This window comes from Cygnus atratus, chromosome 1 (assembly GCF_013377495.2).
Source record: "Cygnus atratus isolate AKBS03 ecotype Queensland, Australia chromosome 1, CAtr_DNAZoo_HiC_assembly, whole genome shotgun sequence".
Taxonomy (NCBI): Eukaryota; Metazoa; Chordata; class Aves; order Anseriformes; family Anatidae; genus Cygnus; species Cygnus atratus.
Genome location: NC_066362.1, coordinates 59,721,356 through 59,738,850, shown reverse-complemented (window position 1 = coordinate 59,738,850; position 17,495 = coordinate 59,721,356). Strand labels below are relative to the sequence as shown.

The 17,495-nt window shown below is 36.4% G+C and overlaps 1 protein-coding gene across 1 annotated transcript in view; it reads left to right on the top strand.

Annotated features, from left to right (window-relative positions):
• Nucleotides 1–17,495, top strand: part of MYBPC1 (myosin binding protein C1) — a 110,717-nt gene that overhangs the window by 86,611 nt on the left and 6,611 nt on the right. Inside the window, exons 20-26 of the mRNA XM_050709615.1 lie at nt 3,202–3,369; nt 3,848–3,936; nt 5,218–5,413; nt 6,199–6,338; nt 8,201–8,360; nt 9,868–10,004; nt 10,785–10,971. Coding sequence (XP_050565572.1) covers nt 3,202–3,369; nt 3,848–3,936; nt 5,218–5,413; nt 6,199–6,338; nt 8,201–8,360; nt 9,868–10,004; nt 10,785–10,971 — 1,077 coding nt within the window. The remainder of the gene's footprint in view (nt 1–3,201; nt 3,370–3,847; nt 3,937–5,217; nt 5,414–6,198; nt 6,339–8,200; nt 8,361–9,867; nt 10,005–10,784; nt 10,972–17,495) is intronic.

Below are 17,495 nucleotides of genomic sequence, written 5' to 3'. Positions count from 1 at the left end.
TTCATTTAACATTTGTAGGATGGTGGAGGAGAATTAAAAGTGTTTGTAATATGTTACAGTCATATGACCCTTGTCATTGCAATACATTAATTGGCAAATAAGGCGAAAAGAGAGGATAAGATATATATACATGCTAATGCAAATTAGGGTGTTTAGAGGAATCTTCAAAATTTATCTTTTAAGGACTGTTAGAAGATCACTGTATACCTGACGAATGGGACAAATTCTTTACATTTTATTTTTCAAATAGGTTTAAAATATATGAAATGCAACAAAATGGCAGTCAAGACTGTCATTTCACTGTTACCTACCTCAGTTAAAATACAATGGGTACAATGTATTTTACATAGATTTTTGAGTGTTTGTGTATATCTATATATGCCTCCTATACATTCTTATATATCTATATATACACAATTGACATTTATGTATATATGTTATGAAAATGGCTAGGAAGAAGCAAGCTTAGTAGAAAATAACAGTAAGAAAAGTTGTATTATTGAAATATACATCCTTTTCTCTATGTTCAGTTCTTTTTTCCTTCTTGCAATATCTCAGTGCCTCCTTTTCTCAGTCCTTTCAGTGCCTTTCTGCTTTGGACTAATATCTTCTATACTGTTCAATAACTTTTTAATTTCAAGATACTCTTTACAACTGTCTATATTCATTCTGCTGTATTTTTCTTTTAGTTCTTTGTTTGTAAACTCATTTGTCTTTGACTTCTTCATTCCTTCCTTCACTGATGTAGCTTTAAAGAAGGCTTTTTGGAGTTTTCCTTATCATAGCAATCAGTAGGAGAAATCACAAGCTGAAAATAGGAAGACAATATGTACATGTAATCATAATTTAGAAGATACATGTACCATAAGCATCAGTTTGGCTTCATGAAAATTGGTATTTCCATTTAGTCTGAATCTCATAAATTAATCAACATGGTGGACTCTTGTACTTCATTAACTGTGGTAACATGTTTGGCAGCTCTCTGTGTATTACTGAACTGGAGTCTCATCATGAGTATCTAGCATTGCATAGGGATGAATAACATGATAGGTTATAATAATAAATATGATAATAAAGAACTTCCCTTTCCAGGACTGGTTTACAACATCCAGCTTGAACCTCTTATTTTGGCAATGTGGAGTAGACCACATCTTTTTAATGTTGGAGAAGTCAGTTCTCAGTAACATACACTGCTGAGTGGTTCTTCTGTGATATTTCGAAGATAGCATAATTCTCCCTTGGACACTATGTTTATCTGCATTTAAAGGGCTATTGTACCTGTAAATCATCTGTTTTCATAGCTATTAAATAGGCATTTCAGAGAGTCTCTGTTGGCTGAGATATTTGCCAGTGTACCCATCCAGGAGCATGTACAGACACTAAAATAGTATTTTTACTGTCCTGAAAATGGCCAAGTCCAGACTTCCAGGAAATCCAGGGCAGTGATAGCTTTGAGCAGGAAATAAAGCCTTAGTGATTACATATTTGTCATTATTCATGACTTTGGCCTTGTTTAGTTTTCTTTCTATGTTTCCTTTAGTTAAGTGTGTTCTTTCTCTGTCTTCCCAATCTTTTTTTTATCCCAAGACTTCTTTTTTCTGTCTCTCTCTCAAAATTATCCTCTGAATTTCTTCTCTCTTCTATGCCATTTTCTTCTCCACCTACACTTTCTCCCATCATCATTTTGTTTCATTTCTCTCTCCCAAGTGTTCCTTTCATCTCTATTTTTCATCTGTCCAGGGCTGTGATCAGGCCCAAAGGAAAAACAACTTCATCTCCTTCTCTTTCTTTATCCTTTACTTTTCCTGTGAGCATCCTGCATAACTGTTCTTGATCTAGATGCCCCCTTCCTACCTCTTTTCTACTTGCAGACTCCCTAAGTACAGGTTCTCTAAATCTTTAAAGTCCAGCATCTATCTTTGCATACTTACTAACAGGAATTGCTAACCACTGACAAAATGCTCCATCTGTGTGAAAGTGGGTGTCTCTGATTAATTTTAAAGATGGATTCTCACAAGGTATATCGACAGATCTGTCTGAGGAATTGGTGGAGCCACCTTTTAACCTGGAAGGTACAGTACCAACAAAGGATTTAAAACTTCTTTAATAAAAGAAAATTCTCATTATAAAATTAAAGAATTTTCTGAGAGTACATGTACTCTTAGAATTTGCTGCAGAACATGTATAAAGGGGAGGGGGAGGTGTTCAGGAAACAGTCAATGATTGCAATCCTCTTCTGCTAGAACCTGAAAGAAGCAGCTTGAAGGAGAACTTAATTCCTAAAAGTAAGACATACCCTTATGAAAATGTTCCGCAGTGTTGTGTGCTAAGTCTGCTGGGCACTTTATCTTATAATAGTTTGCTTGTCTTTTATGGCAGTATTATAGTACTATCTTTATAAGATGTGGAAGGTATTGAAAATGACTTGCTACTGCGTAAATCCGACTCCAAAGGTCAAGGTGTTAGCAGTGCAGCAACCTATGTTTGCAGGACAGGGTGGAAAAGAATCATTTGTATTGAAACTGTTCTGAGAGACTGTACTGTTGTGTAATCTTATGGAGTGATTGTGTGACCGCTTAGGGTTAGGATAAAAATCTAAGAATGTTGTCATTATGTCATATGTCATTTATATCAATATGTCATTATTCATTATGTGAATAACTTTCATACAGACTTCTTATAAAGGCACCAGGAGAGATGGCATATCATTGCAATTTGTAAATATTCTGTGCTTCTCTGATCCCTGCACTCTCAGTAGTATTTTCAAGAGTACTCAGTACTGGTTTAATTGTGATATTGAAACAAACTGAAAAGTCCATTTCTCTCCAAGAAAGCTGTTAAATCAATGCTGAGTGCTTTTGGAAATATATTCTATGCCCCCCTTGTTTTCTATCAGTTAAATTTAAATACAAATCAGTTTTCTCTCTGGTACAATTAAATGATAGACACATTCTGAAAACATTTATTTCTTTAAATGAAAATACATAACTGGCAGAAATACATTAAAGTTTGAAACTTTTTCTATATAAGATTGAAGTGGATCAGTATTACATTTTAGCTTAATTGGAAGAAAAAAAGATGGATTCATCTGTATATAATGAATCAATTATCTTTCTATGATTTTCCTCATCGGTACACTGGATATATTTATAATTCCCTGTTCTTTTGGTTCGTCCTCCCCTCCTCTTTTCCCTAAACTAGCTGATGAATGGATTGTGGCTAACCCAGAACTGACAGACAAAACAAGGTTTACAATCAATGGTCTTCCGACTGGCTCAAAAATCCTCGTGAGAGTAAAAGCTGTGAATGCTGCAGGTGAAAGTGAGCCTAGGTACCACCCACAGCCTATCTTAGTCAAGGAAGTTGTAGGTAAGATCCTCCTGCCTATTCCCACTCACAGATATACTCTGCTTCCGTACTTAGTTCTGTTTTTTAAGGCTAATACTTGTAGCTGGAAGCTGATGATGTGGCCTTACAAAGCCATTTTGTGGTGGCTAGAAATCATGCAACTGTCTTTAAAAATATTTGTAATTCTTTTTATTTCTTTCTTTCATTTCTGAGCCTTTATGGTTCAGGCTTTCAAGGCTTTTTCTACAGAGTTTGTATTTGATATTCCTTTTTTAAGTAGTACTGAGTATCCCACCTACTCCTACCACCACAGAATTTGGTGTTACAGCAGTGTACTGAATGTAATGTTGTGGAAAAAAGATATTTAAGATACCACACTTAGTGGTCACTTTTGGGAATTGTAGACCACACGGTTCTGTTTATAGTGATGCTTACCAGTACTGCATCAGTTAGAAAAGAGGATAAATGTCAAACATAAGCTTTTGTTCTTTTTTTTCAGAACCTCCGAAGATTCGCCTACCAAGACACTTAAAACAGACCTATACTCGAAGAGTTGGAGAAACTGTGAATCTTGTGATTCCCTTCCAGGTAAGAACTTTCACTGACAGGAAATTACTCAAGACTCATTTTTCTTATGTTGCTGCTTTTTAACTTCTTGCCATGCATTTTTGGTAGGCCAGTGAGTAGATATAAACAGATGTGGACACGCACAATCTACACAGGTGCTTGTTTCGATGTCTCAAAGAAGTGATGTTAAGCCAATTACTGAATTGGGTAACCAGCTTAGACAGACTAATTCATCATCTGTCATCCACAGAACACTTATAAATCCTCTTAGTAGACATTGCATGTGAGATAATCACTAGCACAATGCAAAATGACTACATTGGCAATAATTAGATATGGTATCATGAGTGTGACTGTAGCATTTGATCACTGTGTGTTCTTGAGAGGGAGGTGAAGAGTGGGCAGAATTTCATTGTCTCTGATAGAAACTGCAATTTTTAAGTCATTGAGATCACACCAATAATATGTCCATTTGCAAGGATATAGCACCTCTCCCAACAGTTAGTGCCTCTCTATCCACAGAGTCCTTATTCTTCTGAATAAAAGAATTGCAGTTGAATGTCTTCTCTTCACACAGATACTGGCTTCTACCAGGCTGTCAAAAGCCTAGTAAAATCTTGATCAGCAATACAGTACAAGATACACTGCTCCAGAGAAGTTAAAGGAATATTGTATGGTTATTCTATTCACTAAGACAAGGCATTCAAAAAGGGGTAAGAGTACCCTTTTGGACAGCATTTATAAATTGTTTGCCTCTGGAAGACAAATCCAGTGGCAAAGCAGGTGGAATTTACTTCTGTTTAAGTACATAAACTGGGTGCTACCATGCCAAAAATGTACACAAATCCCCCCCAAAAATCTCAAGCTGGTCTACCTAACAACTATTCCAACTGCTTTTGCAGTGGAAGAAGAGAGTTCAGGATCCCTGGAGCATTAGTCCACTACTTAGGTGCCCTCCTCTTTCACCAGCAGTATAGAGAATGGGAGATATAGAGTATAGAGAGTATAGAGAATGTCGCTTCCAGAAGGCAACATATTGTGTTGTGCATTTTCTGACTTGTTTTGAAAAGAAACAGGTTAAAAGTAATTGTCCAGTTTAGCCAGAATATGCGAATATTTTTGGTCTCCTGGGGAGGGGGGAGGATGCATTTTAGGTAAATTAATGAGATTGCATCTTAAATGCTCTATTATTTAAAAACGAATTTTCTCTGCTCCTTTCAGGACAGTTTTGATTTCCCCTTTAGGACTTACACTCTTTTCTTTCCCAAAAGCATACATAAATTGTTTCCTGGCTTCTTATAGGGAAGACCAAGGGCAAAAGTATCATGGCAGAAAAATGGTTCTCCAATAGACAAGAACCAAATCAACATCCGCAACACTGAAAATGACACGATCATCTTCATCCGAAAGGCAGAAAGGAGCCACTCTGGAGAATATGACATGAAAGTGGAAGTAGAGAACTTGGAGGACAAAGCTACAATAGATATTCAAATTGTTGGTATGTTTTCAGAAACAGAAATGCATGCATGCCAGAAAAGCGGACTCTAGCCATTCCAAGGCTGTAGGAAAACAATTTTCTACATCCAATTACTTGTCTATAGATTTGCAGTCTCTAAGTAAAACTCCCTACACAATGGCAGGTGCTCGTTTGCTCGTTCGAACATGACAGTCTCTTTTTTTTTTTTTCACTGTTTTGCTTTTCATGTTCTTGTTTATCCAGGATGCAAGCCTTTACCTGTTGAGTGGTAGCCATAAATGGAAATGGTAGTAAATTCATAGTAAGTTTGTAGTAAGTGTAACGTGAAAGAAATCCTAAATGTTGAAACTATATGTAGGCAGGAGAGACAGACAAGAGAACACATTTACTTTTAATTTTTACCAACCTATTTCTTTACATAATAGGCAAATCTGGTAGCAAAGCCTTTATGATGATTGTCTGACACTACCCATTTTAAGAACATTTTTTCAACTGCTAATCACTTTTTCAAAATATCATCTCCTTCTGCAACTAAAGAGCGTATGCGCATTATAAACCATACTCACAAAGTGGTCCAGTTAGGTTTTTCGTGATTCTGACATGGGTTAACTGTTGAAAGTTTCATTTTGCAGCCTCATCATTCTTTGGACATTGGGTTTAGCATATGCATGTGTAAGAAAGAGAGATAGAAAATAAAGTGGAAGGTGTGTGTAGGAAAGAGAGAGCAACAAAGTGGAAGGTGTGTAGGAAGCAGAGAGAGAAAACAAATATAATGGAAAATGTCATCTCCCATATTTTCATTACAGATCGCCCCGGCCCACCAGAAATTGTAACTATTGAAGATGTCTGGGGAGAGAACGTAAATTTATCATGGAAGCCACCAAAGGATGATGGCAATGCTGCCATTACTGGGTACACTATTCAAAAAGCAGATAAGAAGAGTATGGTAAGTAATAAGATGCTTAAAAGGCTGATGTACTTATGAAACTCTTCTTTTTAAAAATAAAAAGCCTTACAAGTTTAATGTAGGGGGACAAATCATTGGTTGATGTTCAGAAAATCTTCAAGAAATATCTAAAAGTTCTAAGAATCTCATCTCTAAAACCTAGAAATGGAGATGTTTTCAGATGATGTAAAAGAGGTGTACTAAACAGGAAAGGTCAGGTGGATTAGAGAGAAGTAATTCTATTTTTTTCCCCCCTTTGTCTCAGTACAAGAATAAAACCTAGAATCATTAATTCTGAAGGCAGCAGGTTGCTAGTAGAATCAAAATGTAGGGCTACTGATTTCAAACCTGTAATGGCATATTGTATTAGTCACTACAACTCCTTACGACCCGTGGCAAAATGGTACAGTGTCATTTGTAAACTGCTTTGAGATTTAGAGATAAAAAGAGCAATATTTTATTTTAATTTTTTATTATTTTATTATTTTTATTATTTTATTTATTATTTATTTTAATTTTTATTATTTTCATTAAACTAACATGAATTTTATGCTTCCTTAAAAGAAGGTATTTGGATTCTTACATTTAACACCTATTGCAAATTTAAACACAGGAAATTTAGGATGATATTTTGGGCATTGTCTAACGGAACACTTTTGCACACGCCCGAGAAATTCATTATGTTGATCTGCTTCATGGTCTGATCAATGAATTCCTCATGTTTCTCTGTTTCCCTTCCCATTCTTCTTTTTTTTTTTTCTTTCTCTTCAAATTGTATGATGAGGTAATCTCTGTACAGTGACTAGAAAAATGATGCCCCCTGTCCTTAACTTACTGTGTTAAGGAGAAAACAACAACAGCAGTGTCTAGGGGCCAGTGCGTCATGGGTCATTCTGGTCATAGTTCCCCCATATTCTCCGGTGCTGAAATTTGCATTTCTGCCACAGCTGGCCTTCTACAGAAAACCATTTTCTCAAAAGACAGCTCATTAGCCATAGGTCCTCAGAGGAGTACAGAAAACACCTCAAGTTACATGGGATGATGTTCCATCGATTTCTGAGAAATCTGAAGTAAATGAAGGCAACCAAATATCAACACAAACTGTGGCACAGGAAACTTGGCACAAGTGGATTTTCAGAAAAGCAGGAAAACTCTGCAGGGTAGAGTAAGGAAAAGCAAAAGCATTGTTGTGGTCATACTGCATTTTATGTTAAATGTATTTTTAGCATTAACCTCTTTTATATCAGTTGCTATGTAGGTATTGTGTACTAGGATAGATTAGGATAGACGTCCTGCTACTGCTGCAAGACCAAAGCGCTAAAATTCATCTCTCCATATGAGCCTTTAGATATGTCTTTTGCTCCAGAGGAACCTAGATGAAATTATATTTCTCATGAATGCTCAGCTTGTGGAAAAGTGGGTAGATTAGTGTGCTGTCCTCATGTGAGCACAAGTTGCTGTGGAGGGCTATTCCCCGTCTGCAGGTTTTTTTGTCCACTGCAGTATTTTCTCTGTCAGCAGTGTGGAAGAGGAATGAAGGACCTTGCCACTGCTTGCACAGGACAACATTTGTAATATTAGATTTCCTAAAATGAACCCTTCCAGCTAACAGAACATAACCATTCAGCAGGATTCACTGTCCGTTTGGCCTTCACTGCACAGTGTTTAACTCTGATATTCTCATTACCACTCACATCAGATGGAATAGTTAATTACTGTCAGCTTCACTAACTTAGTATTCATTGACATTCCTTTAAAAGAAAATCTTACTCCCACCAGCTTGATGGTCCTTCCAAACAGTGTCTGGGTTAGAAGCGTAGTGTGCTGCAGGGAAGCTTAGCCTCTGTGTTTGTGTGTTTCAGGAATGGTTCACAGTAATTGAGCACTACCACCGCACCAGCGCCACCATTAATGAGCTCGTCATAGGAAACGAGTACTACTTCCGGATCTTCGCTGAAAACATGTGTGGCCTCAGCGAGGATGCAACAATGACCAAAGAGAGTGCTCTGATTGCAAAAGATGGTTAGATAATTAGCCTTTCCTTATCAAAAGGGTTGGGGTGTGTTCAGAGTCTGGAAAGATACTAGAGGTAAAGGCCGTAGATCAGGTACAAGCAACAGCTAGTACATTTCATATTAGGACTTTTTTGTTTGTCTGTATAGTTAATAGTTTTTTGTTTTTGTTTTAATCAAGATATTTCTTCCATACTCTGTCACTTTCTGTGATCTTGGACATCATACTCGTGTCACCACTGGCAGACTTCAGTCACTGAGCTGGAAGAGGAGCAAAGCTCTGTTAGCAGCAGTGGGCCACTGCCTCCCAGTGGAGACTCAGCTCCAACTGTGCAAATGCTCCAGTCCATTTCAGGGGGCAGGATCCAACAGTTAAGCTTAACTGCCTGCTTCACATCTCTTGCAGGTGGAGCTGGAAAAACTGAATCTCTGCTGTCAGAAGTCCTGACATTTCAGAAGTTGTCAGCTTGGAATGGCAATTTAAATGTTAAATAAATAAATATATCATCTAACTGCCCTTTTATGGAAGGGAAATTCCACAAATGGGTGGTTTAGCAGAAGAAAATCAAATCAGATCAGCTCTGTTTGTCTGAAACAAGTGCATGACTGCCATGATGCAGAGGACAGACAACCCATACCACCCACACAGACAGGTTGAAGGATGGGAGATCAGGGGTACTGGAACCCACTTCTATTAGGAAAAACAAACAAACAAACAAACAAACAAAACAACCACTGCTTTTCTATTAGAAACTGGATCACAAACAAAATCAGGGCTATAGGAATTGCTTTTCATCTCTGCCTACTTGCTCCTGTCATGAGAGTAAGTATCAGGCTTAAGCTGCATTGAAGCCAGTAAGAAACCTTTCATGTTGAAAAAAAGATGTTTAGTGTTGGCTGTGCACAGGAATAGATGTCAATCTGTTCAGCTGGTTTAAATGCCAGCTTAGTTTATGGGCGAAGGTTATTTACTGATGTTAATCTGCATTACAGAGCAGGGATAAAGTGTCAGTGGGAAACTGGGTTTTACTTCCAGGCTTTTCTTGCATAGAAACAGCATCCATGAGGGCATCTGTATTGTTAGTGGACTGCACGAAGCAGAAGGATTTTCAGATATGGAGCCAGTCAGATCAGAGCAAACTGTGAAAAGCAATTGGCAGCAGAGTGAACACACTGAGACACACGGTGTCAAGGCAGGCATTCTGCAGTGCAGCAGACAGGACCCATGCTGTTCTGTAATACATAGGTCAGTCAGGCAAAGAAATTGAATATATGTGTATTATTTTTTACACCACCTACTAATGAGACAGACAAGCCCTCAGACCTCAATCCTACAGCATGACCAAGGGGGATAGTCACTTCCAGGCCCCCTTCCAGCCTCCCATATGAGTTCAATTACTATGGCAGGCTGGTTCCTGGCATCAGGACAGGCAGACTCTCTGAGTTTTTTAAGATGCTTGGGTATTTAGCTACACTACAACACTCATCTTTATAAATGTATTGTTTTCATTTCATAGGTAAAGTCTACAAATACCCAGTTTACGATGATTTTGACTTCAGTGAACGACCACTGTTTACCCAGCCTCTCATTAACACATATGCTGTAGCTGGTTACAACGCTACTTTGAACTGCAGTGTTCGGGGCAACCCCAAGGTACAGCAAGCTCACAAAAATATCCGTTAACACAGAGAAAGTTAACCTAATTTGTCTCACAAGCCAAGCTGAATTAAAGAGTGGTGTGGGCTCTAAAGCGTACAAAAAAAAAAAAAAAAAAAAGAAAGGACTAACCCAGGCAAAGGACAAAACTTCAGGAAAAGGCTGGGCTGTACAGGGACCAGAACTGATGATAGTAAAGGTTGTTACTAAAATAAAGCTATAATTATTCTAAAAAAAGCTAATTATGCTTTAAGTAAGTGCATTGCAAAAATACTCTGGGAATACCACATTGGTTCTCAGATGCATTGTCTCCCAGATTATTTTGAGTTTTGCCTTTTTGAGATTTATTTTCTGATACGATTGATTGATCTAGTAAAATGGGAACTCTAGAGAGTTTATGTCCACTCTTCACAGTTTCTGTCTGTTCCTTCTGTAAACTGCAGTTGAAAACATCCTTATTGACTTAGACTAATTGGAAGTCAAAAGCTATGGCTGAGGTGTTTGCTATTATTACACAGCACCCCTTATATCAATAACAGGCTTATATTTATGACTTTAATGATATGATCGAAACTGCACTGAAAACACATGCTTTAAAACAAAGGCATGATGTAGCCCGTGTTTGTTTGAGTTAACCATTATTTATTTTCTATGACTGTTTTATCTATTTTGCATCATTTCTGGATTATTCAGCTTTAACAGAACATCACAAACAATGGTAAAAATATTTCCTTTCATAGATCTGTGCATGTGGGTTTTCGTTTGTTTTTACCACAGCCCAAAATAACCTGGCTGAAAAACAAAGTCATTATAATGAATGACCCAAGGTACCGAATGTTCAGCAACCAAGGTGTCTGTACCTTGGAGATCCGCAAACCCAGTCCATATGATGGAGGCACTTATACCTGCCGAGCAGTCAACGAACTTGGAGAGGCAGAAGTTGATTGCAAACTGGAAGTAAAAGGTAAGAGTTTTAAATCATTGCAAATGCACTGTTTGTTTGAACAAACTCTTCATGGCAGACGCAAGAAGTATGCAAGGCAAAAGGGAGTTTAAACAATTTTTTTTTTCACAGGTGAAAATAATAACTCGGTGTTAGTACAGAATAAACTACATTGGTAGTTTTGTTTTCTTTTTTAGGGCTGTGTTGTGTTTATACTGCATCATTTTTTATTTATTTATTTATTTATTTATTTTCCCCAACCCCAATTCATACATTCGGTGTTTGCAAGGACTCTTTCACAAGTGACACAATGTTAGAATATAACTCTCAGAGCTCTGACACTTACCTGATAAACTGTAGTAAGACTCAGCCATAGAGCTCTTTGAAAACACATTAAAAATCATCTCGAATAGGATACGGATCTCTAAAGGAAATGGCAGTTTTGTCTGCTTTAAAATGATGTATTAAACAAAAACATTTGTTTCCAAAGGAAAATTCTTAATGTAGTTTGTTAGCAAAGCCATGCATCAAAAAAAAACCAATACTGTTCTCAAGGACACAAGCTAGTTGATATAATTGCTGTATTTGCTTTAGGAACAAAACATTTAAAACTGAATTTTCAAGCACAGGGAAGGGGAAAAAAGTAGGTCAGACCTTTACCACTGAGAACAAATCTTTATTTTCATCAATAGAAACGTTCTTATGAATTCCAGGTGATTTGGCATTGTCTGGGATACCATGAATGGCAATAAGATTTGGATCGGACTACTAATGAATAATCTTAAGGCTGTATTTTTCAGAAAACTACTTCCTAGGAAAAGATGGGGTCATATTTAGTTGGAACCCCAAAGGCTTTTGGTTCATGGAAGTTTGAGGTTATATGGGTGGAAAGCTGCCTAAAGCCAGCCAGTAAAAAGTGTCTCAGTCAGGAATTTAGAGAGAATTTAGGCTATCTGAATATTGGCCTAATTTTATTACTGTCATCATGCTTGTCTGTAAAGAAAGCCTTACTATTTAACATCCTTATGCGCGGCATTGTGTTTATTTTAGATTTCATTTTCCATTTTCTGATGTATCCTGTCCCACAGCTCAAATTTGCTAGCAAGAAGCCATTTCAATAAATGCTGGGTCTACTAATTTGAACATTTAACTAAGATAATGGAAGTATGTGTAATATCATGTTTCTTAACTGTCGTGACTTATTCTTAAGTTGTTGTCTTTAAAAGGTAATGTACACATCTTGAATGTATGAATCTTTTCCATGATCACAAGCAAACTTTCTATTTACAGCATAGCAGAAGACCTCATCACCTGAGAAAGTTGCTTCATCTATTTTTTTTATACTGAAAGGCAAAAGCCAATGTAGTTTTGCTATTCCATCAAGCTTTCTAGTATTTGGACAATGCTGTCAGATACACGGTCTGATTTTTTTTTTTTTTGGGTGGTCCTTTGGGGACCCAGGAGTTGGACTCAATGATCCTTGTGGGTCCCTTCCAACTCAGATATTCTGTGATTCTATGATTCTAAGTCCCTAAGCATTAAAATCCTTTCCCACATTTACACTCAATTGTAACATTTTAATCTTTCAGCACTTTGCTTGTAGTACAACCGTATTTTACATTTTAAAAGTATATATCTGTTTAATTATTTTTCCTTTTTACATTTGATGTGCAGAATACCATAAAATGTTTTTAAGACAAGGAGAAAAAAAGCTAATCTGTCAAGTTTAGGAACTGAAAATTTTTTCCATTGATTATATATTATTCTTCAGTAACTGCTTTTACAGCTGTTGTGAAATACAGTTGTTTCTGTTCATCTTGAAACTTTTTTTTTCACTGAATCGGGTTGAAACACAGTTTGATGCTTTTGAAGCATGATATACACCCAATGTCTTCACTCAGCCTCTCTTTATATGCAAGTTTCCAAGATTTTGTTCACCATCAGTAGAAGTTGCTCTGTGTTAGTGCTCTTAAGAGCCAGGCATGGAGTGATTTTGCCTTTCACCAATACTAATAGGAATTTAATTTCTTACTATTGCACATTTACATACTGGTATGTGAAATACACTGAAAATGGTTAGATGCTTTTCCAGTCAATTAAAAGTAATTTATCTAGGGGGAAAAACAAAACCAAAAAACATGTTCTATTCACTAAAGTAGTTACTAGGTGCATTTGAGATTATGTCCTTGAGGATTTTTGCTGACAAGTATTCATCTAATTTTCCTACTTGCCGTTCTCTGAGTAGTGTTCTGAAACAGAGAGCACACGATCCACAATGTTTGCAGGCTGCCTACTTTCCCATCTGCAGCTGATTCTTTCTACAACAGTTGCATTAAAGATTTTATTTAATATATATATATATATATATATATATATATACATGGCAACATGGCAACAAATATTTAGGGTAGATAACACAGAGTAGTGAAGTGTGAGAATTCCTGTAGAGGTTGTAGAGCTTTAGGTACTATGAGCCTTTAAGAGCAGCTTAGAGGAATGACTGCAGAAAAAATTTATTGTTTGGGTTATGGTATGCACTAAATGGTATCTCAAGATTGCTTCCAGCTCTGTGATTTTAAGTCAGTTCTTAACATTGTCAACATACCCTACCACCTCAGTTAAATTCAAGCATCCCTCCAATCATTTATCCCAAAGGAAACCTTGGATTGATGCATGAGCATGATATCATGTCCTAATGGCTGCAGTAGTCATCCTATCAGCTGGTTGCAGTACATCCTACAGTCTCACTTGCTCTGGCACCACACCTCTGGGTTGTAGTTGAACCTACCAACATTGATTGCTACAGTGAGAATGAGGATGTAAGAAATACTTCCTGTAGACAAAATTTAATCGATCCTTCCTATCTTTTAAGCAAAATCCATTGATTGCAATATGTTTGTAGCATAGACATTTCTACATTCATAAATATCTTTTTTTTTTTCTTAAAGAAGTAATATTTTCTTGAAAAGATCAACTGGAAAATGGAATACTATGCTACAGACATCTTCCTCAGAACATTTTATTCTACGGTGTTTTGGGTTTACATCACGTCTGAAGGAAGTCCTCCAAAATTCAGTCTGCTATTCAGCATCCCACCCAGACTATGTGTTGTCTCTCTCTTCTTAGCTATGTGACAGGGTGCTTCATTAACCCAAAATCCCACCTTCCCTAGTTAACTGTTTTGGAGCCCAGTCTCATATCAACCATCACCTACTGTAGTACCACTTCCTACCACGCCTGCTTGGTCTGTGTTTCTCTCCCAACAACTCCTTGCCCTCGCTGAGATTCCTCTCTGCATTCTGGCAGGAAAATTGGCCACTGTTTTAAGTGTCCTGTTTGAAGACTGCTCAGATTAGCAATTTGTGGGGTTTAGACACTGGACATCTGTTGTAAGTGTTCAGTGCTGACGCTCTTAATGTGACTGGCAGTTCAACTGATGAATTCAAAGGCAATAGGATTAAGCACAGACAACAGCTGTAGCTTGGCAAACCAGAGTAGGCTCAGGGTTTGCTATATGATACAGACAAATACAACTGAATATTAAATGACCGGAGCATAAAAACATAATTGAACCTTATTTCAACCTTCTATTGATTTTTATGTTGAAGTCTCCTTCCCTTAAGTTTCCCAGACTGTTTGTTCATTTAGGAGCGCTCTTCAGATGACTGCACATCACAATGACGCGCAGTGTTATGGATTCTGACTCACTGGAAATGGATTGCAGTGTGTGTGTGTGTGTGCACATTTATATGTATAGCTTTAAACTGGTTCAGCTTTAGTCCAGCAAGTAACAATCAGGGTACTAATTCGTAATGTTGAGATACAGTTGAATGGTGACTGAATAGGATCAACAGGCTCAAGGCAATGCTGCGTATCTGGTGAATGTATGAACTACAGTGGTATTACTATAAATCCTGGTGTAGTAAGTCATGCTAAGGATCTCTATACCATGCAACAGTATACATTGCAGTAAGTAAATCTTCCTTATGACGGAGAAAAGAAGCTCTAGCCAACTACTTCTGAGTTGTTGGAGATCTGAAGTTTATTATTTTAGGTGACAAAACTCCTAGTTGTTATTAAATTTAATGCCTATTTCTTGAATGTTTTCATGATAATTATTTAATAATAATAAAAACTCCTTATTTTATCCTCAGAAAGGTTCTACATTTACTGATGTTATTTCAGACAGACATTACATCACTCTTTTGTTTTCAGTTTTGCTGAGTGAACTTAAAGAAGGCTGCTCAGTGAGCAGCTCAGTACAATTGCATGTACAATGCCTTTTTTATAAATATGCTGTGCTGAAAACGTCATGTAATAGAACTTAGAGATAACAGTAACTCTACCTTTATCTTGAAAGATAATGTGCATAAACTGAATTTTATGATTTATTTTTTCATACTTGTCTACTAAGGAAAATAAAAAATGTATGTCTTAAGTTTGTTGAGGTAGATCCTTAAATATGGCTATAAATCTTTCTTTATTGTAAGGAAATGTTTTCTTTTCATTGACCTCAGTGAAGCTGATAAGATTCAGTTAAAGAACTGTGCTTTTTATCATGAAACATGTTGTTGGAGTATGTCTATCTTAAGAGTGAAATCAAGGTTGGTGATCACTGATAGGTTGATTATAGCTAAGATGCTGTATGAGAAATATTAAGAAATATGGTGTTAAAGTCAACTTGGAAGAATTTCAAATGCAAATAAATACCACTATAAATATTCTAATTCTGCAGTGATATATCAAGGAGTAATTAACCCAGGAGAACCATTCTTCTTGGCGGGGAATAACCAGGTTTATAATAAGCATACTCCTCTGGACATTCCATCTCATTCCCTTCCTCTCTTTTCATATTCAAATGCATTTTCTGCATGCAAAGTGTGTATTTATTTGCTTTTTTTTTTTTAGAACAAACTAGCTGGCGTCTCATGGCATACAATGTTTATGTCACATGAGCAAAGAAGGCCAAATTAATCAAGGATATAGGAATTTAACAACAGAGTTACAAAAATTTTAGCCATGCTTCTGCTATGCCACTGGGCATAGAACTACTTGTATGTATGAAGAATTATTTAATGACCGTGATTACCATTGACCAGAACACTTAGACCTTTCCAAGAGGCAGAATTTTGCACCTCAAAAACCAGATCTTGGTTAGTTTGCAGAATTACTGAAATATCAGAAGTATCATAAAGTCATTTGCTGTGCTTAAAAGGCATTCTTTATTACAGATTTGGTTTTGGTTACAAATTAGTGCTCTGAATGATAATCTATGCCTGAACTTAAACTACAGGATCTAGGGAAAAAATCCTGATCCAATTGAAATCAGTGGAAATTTTATACTTAAAAACATATATTTTTATTTCATTGCCTTTACAGTTTATTTTAAATTTGGGTTCATTGGGATTACAATGGCAGAGAATTTGGTCGTTTCAATAGAATTTTTTTTTTTGCTTGCAACCTTGCCCAAATCCAGAATATTAGCAGAGCAGTTTTAAAATTGTAGAAATGCCCAGAAAGTAGTCTCCAGTATTTTATACATCCAAATTTACTATTTCAAAACTAAAATATGCTAAGAAATTAGGCTAGATAATGTTCTTGCAGTATTTGAAGTAGTAAGGTATTTTTTTTAAATGGCTACAGTAGGTATAAAGTTGAGTGCTTTTATATATACACATATATATACGTATTATAGAGTCAAAATGTTTAATTAAAGGTAAAGACTTCTATAGAGTAAATGGCATGTTTTAAGTAATGCAAATGTGGATATGTGACAAAGTACATACTTTAGTACACAGGTATGTAATTAGTCTGTACTTGATTATTTTGCCTTACAGAGTTTCAACATATATATATATGTTTCAGTGTTATGTGTGTGCTTCTTTTTCCCCTGGTGGAAAATACTATATATATATATGTGTTAGCTTCTCTGAAGCTACATTTGGAAACTATTATAATAAATGTCAGTTGCATAATTTGGTTACCATCTATACTGTAGACTAATTACAGGATTTACAGTTACTTGTACATATTAATATAGCTTTTACATATTAATGATAATTTTGAAGTGGAACTGGATCCCTACCTTTTACTCTCCATGTGTTTCAATTCCCACATTATTTTACATGACTAAGGATTAAAACATCATCTTGGCATAATCGTAAGCATAATTTCACTCAACATTTTCTCTCTACTTTTGTGTTTGAGATTAAATTGTTACTTCTCTTTCTCTCTCTCCCTTAGTTACACAGTAAGGATTTTTGAATGTATATTGTCATCTAAGGTAAGCTTTCATATGGTACTTGCATATGAAGCTTATGTCTGTTTACACGTCATACAAAGTCTTGCCTAGTATGGCATGATTTTCATTACGTCACTTAATGAAAATGTTTTTTGAAATGAGTAGCATGATAGTTTTAATGCATGCAAAGTCAGATTTGTATAATAATTGCTTACAGTAATCCCGGTTAGTAGTACCTCCCACTACTTTCTACCAGTGCATGTTTCAATGGAATTTAACACAAGCACAAGTTAGCATGAATAAA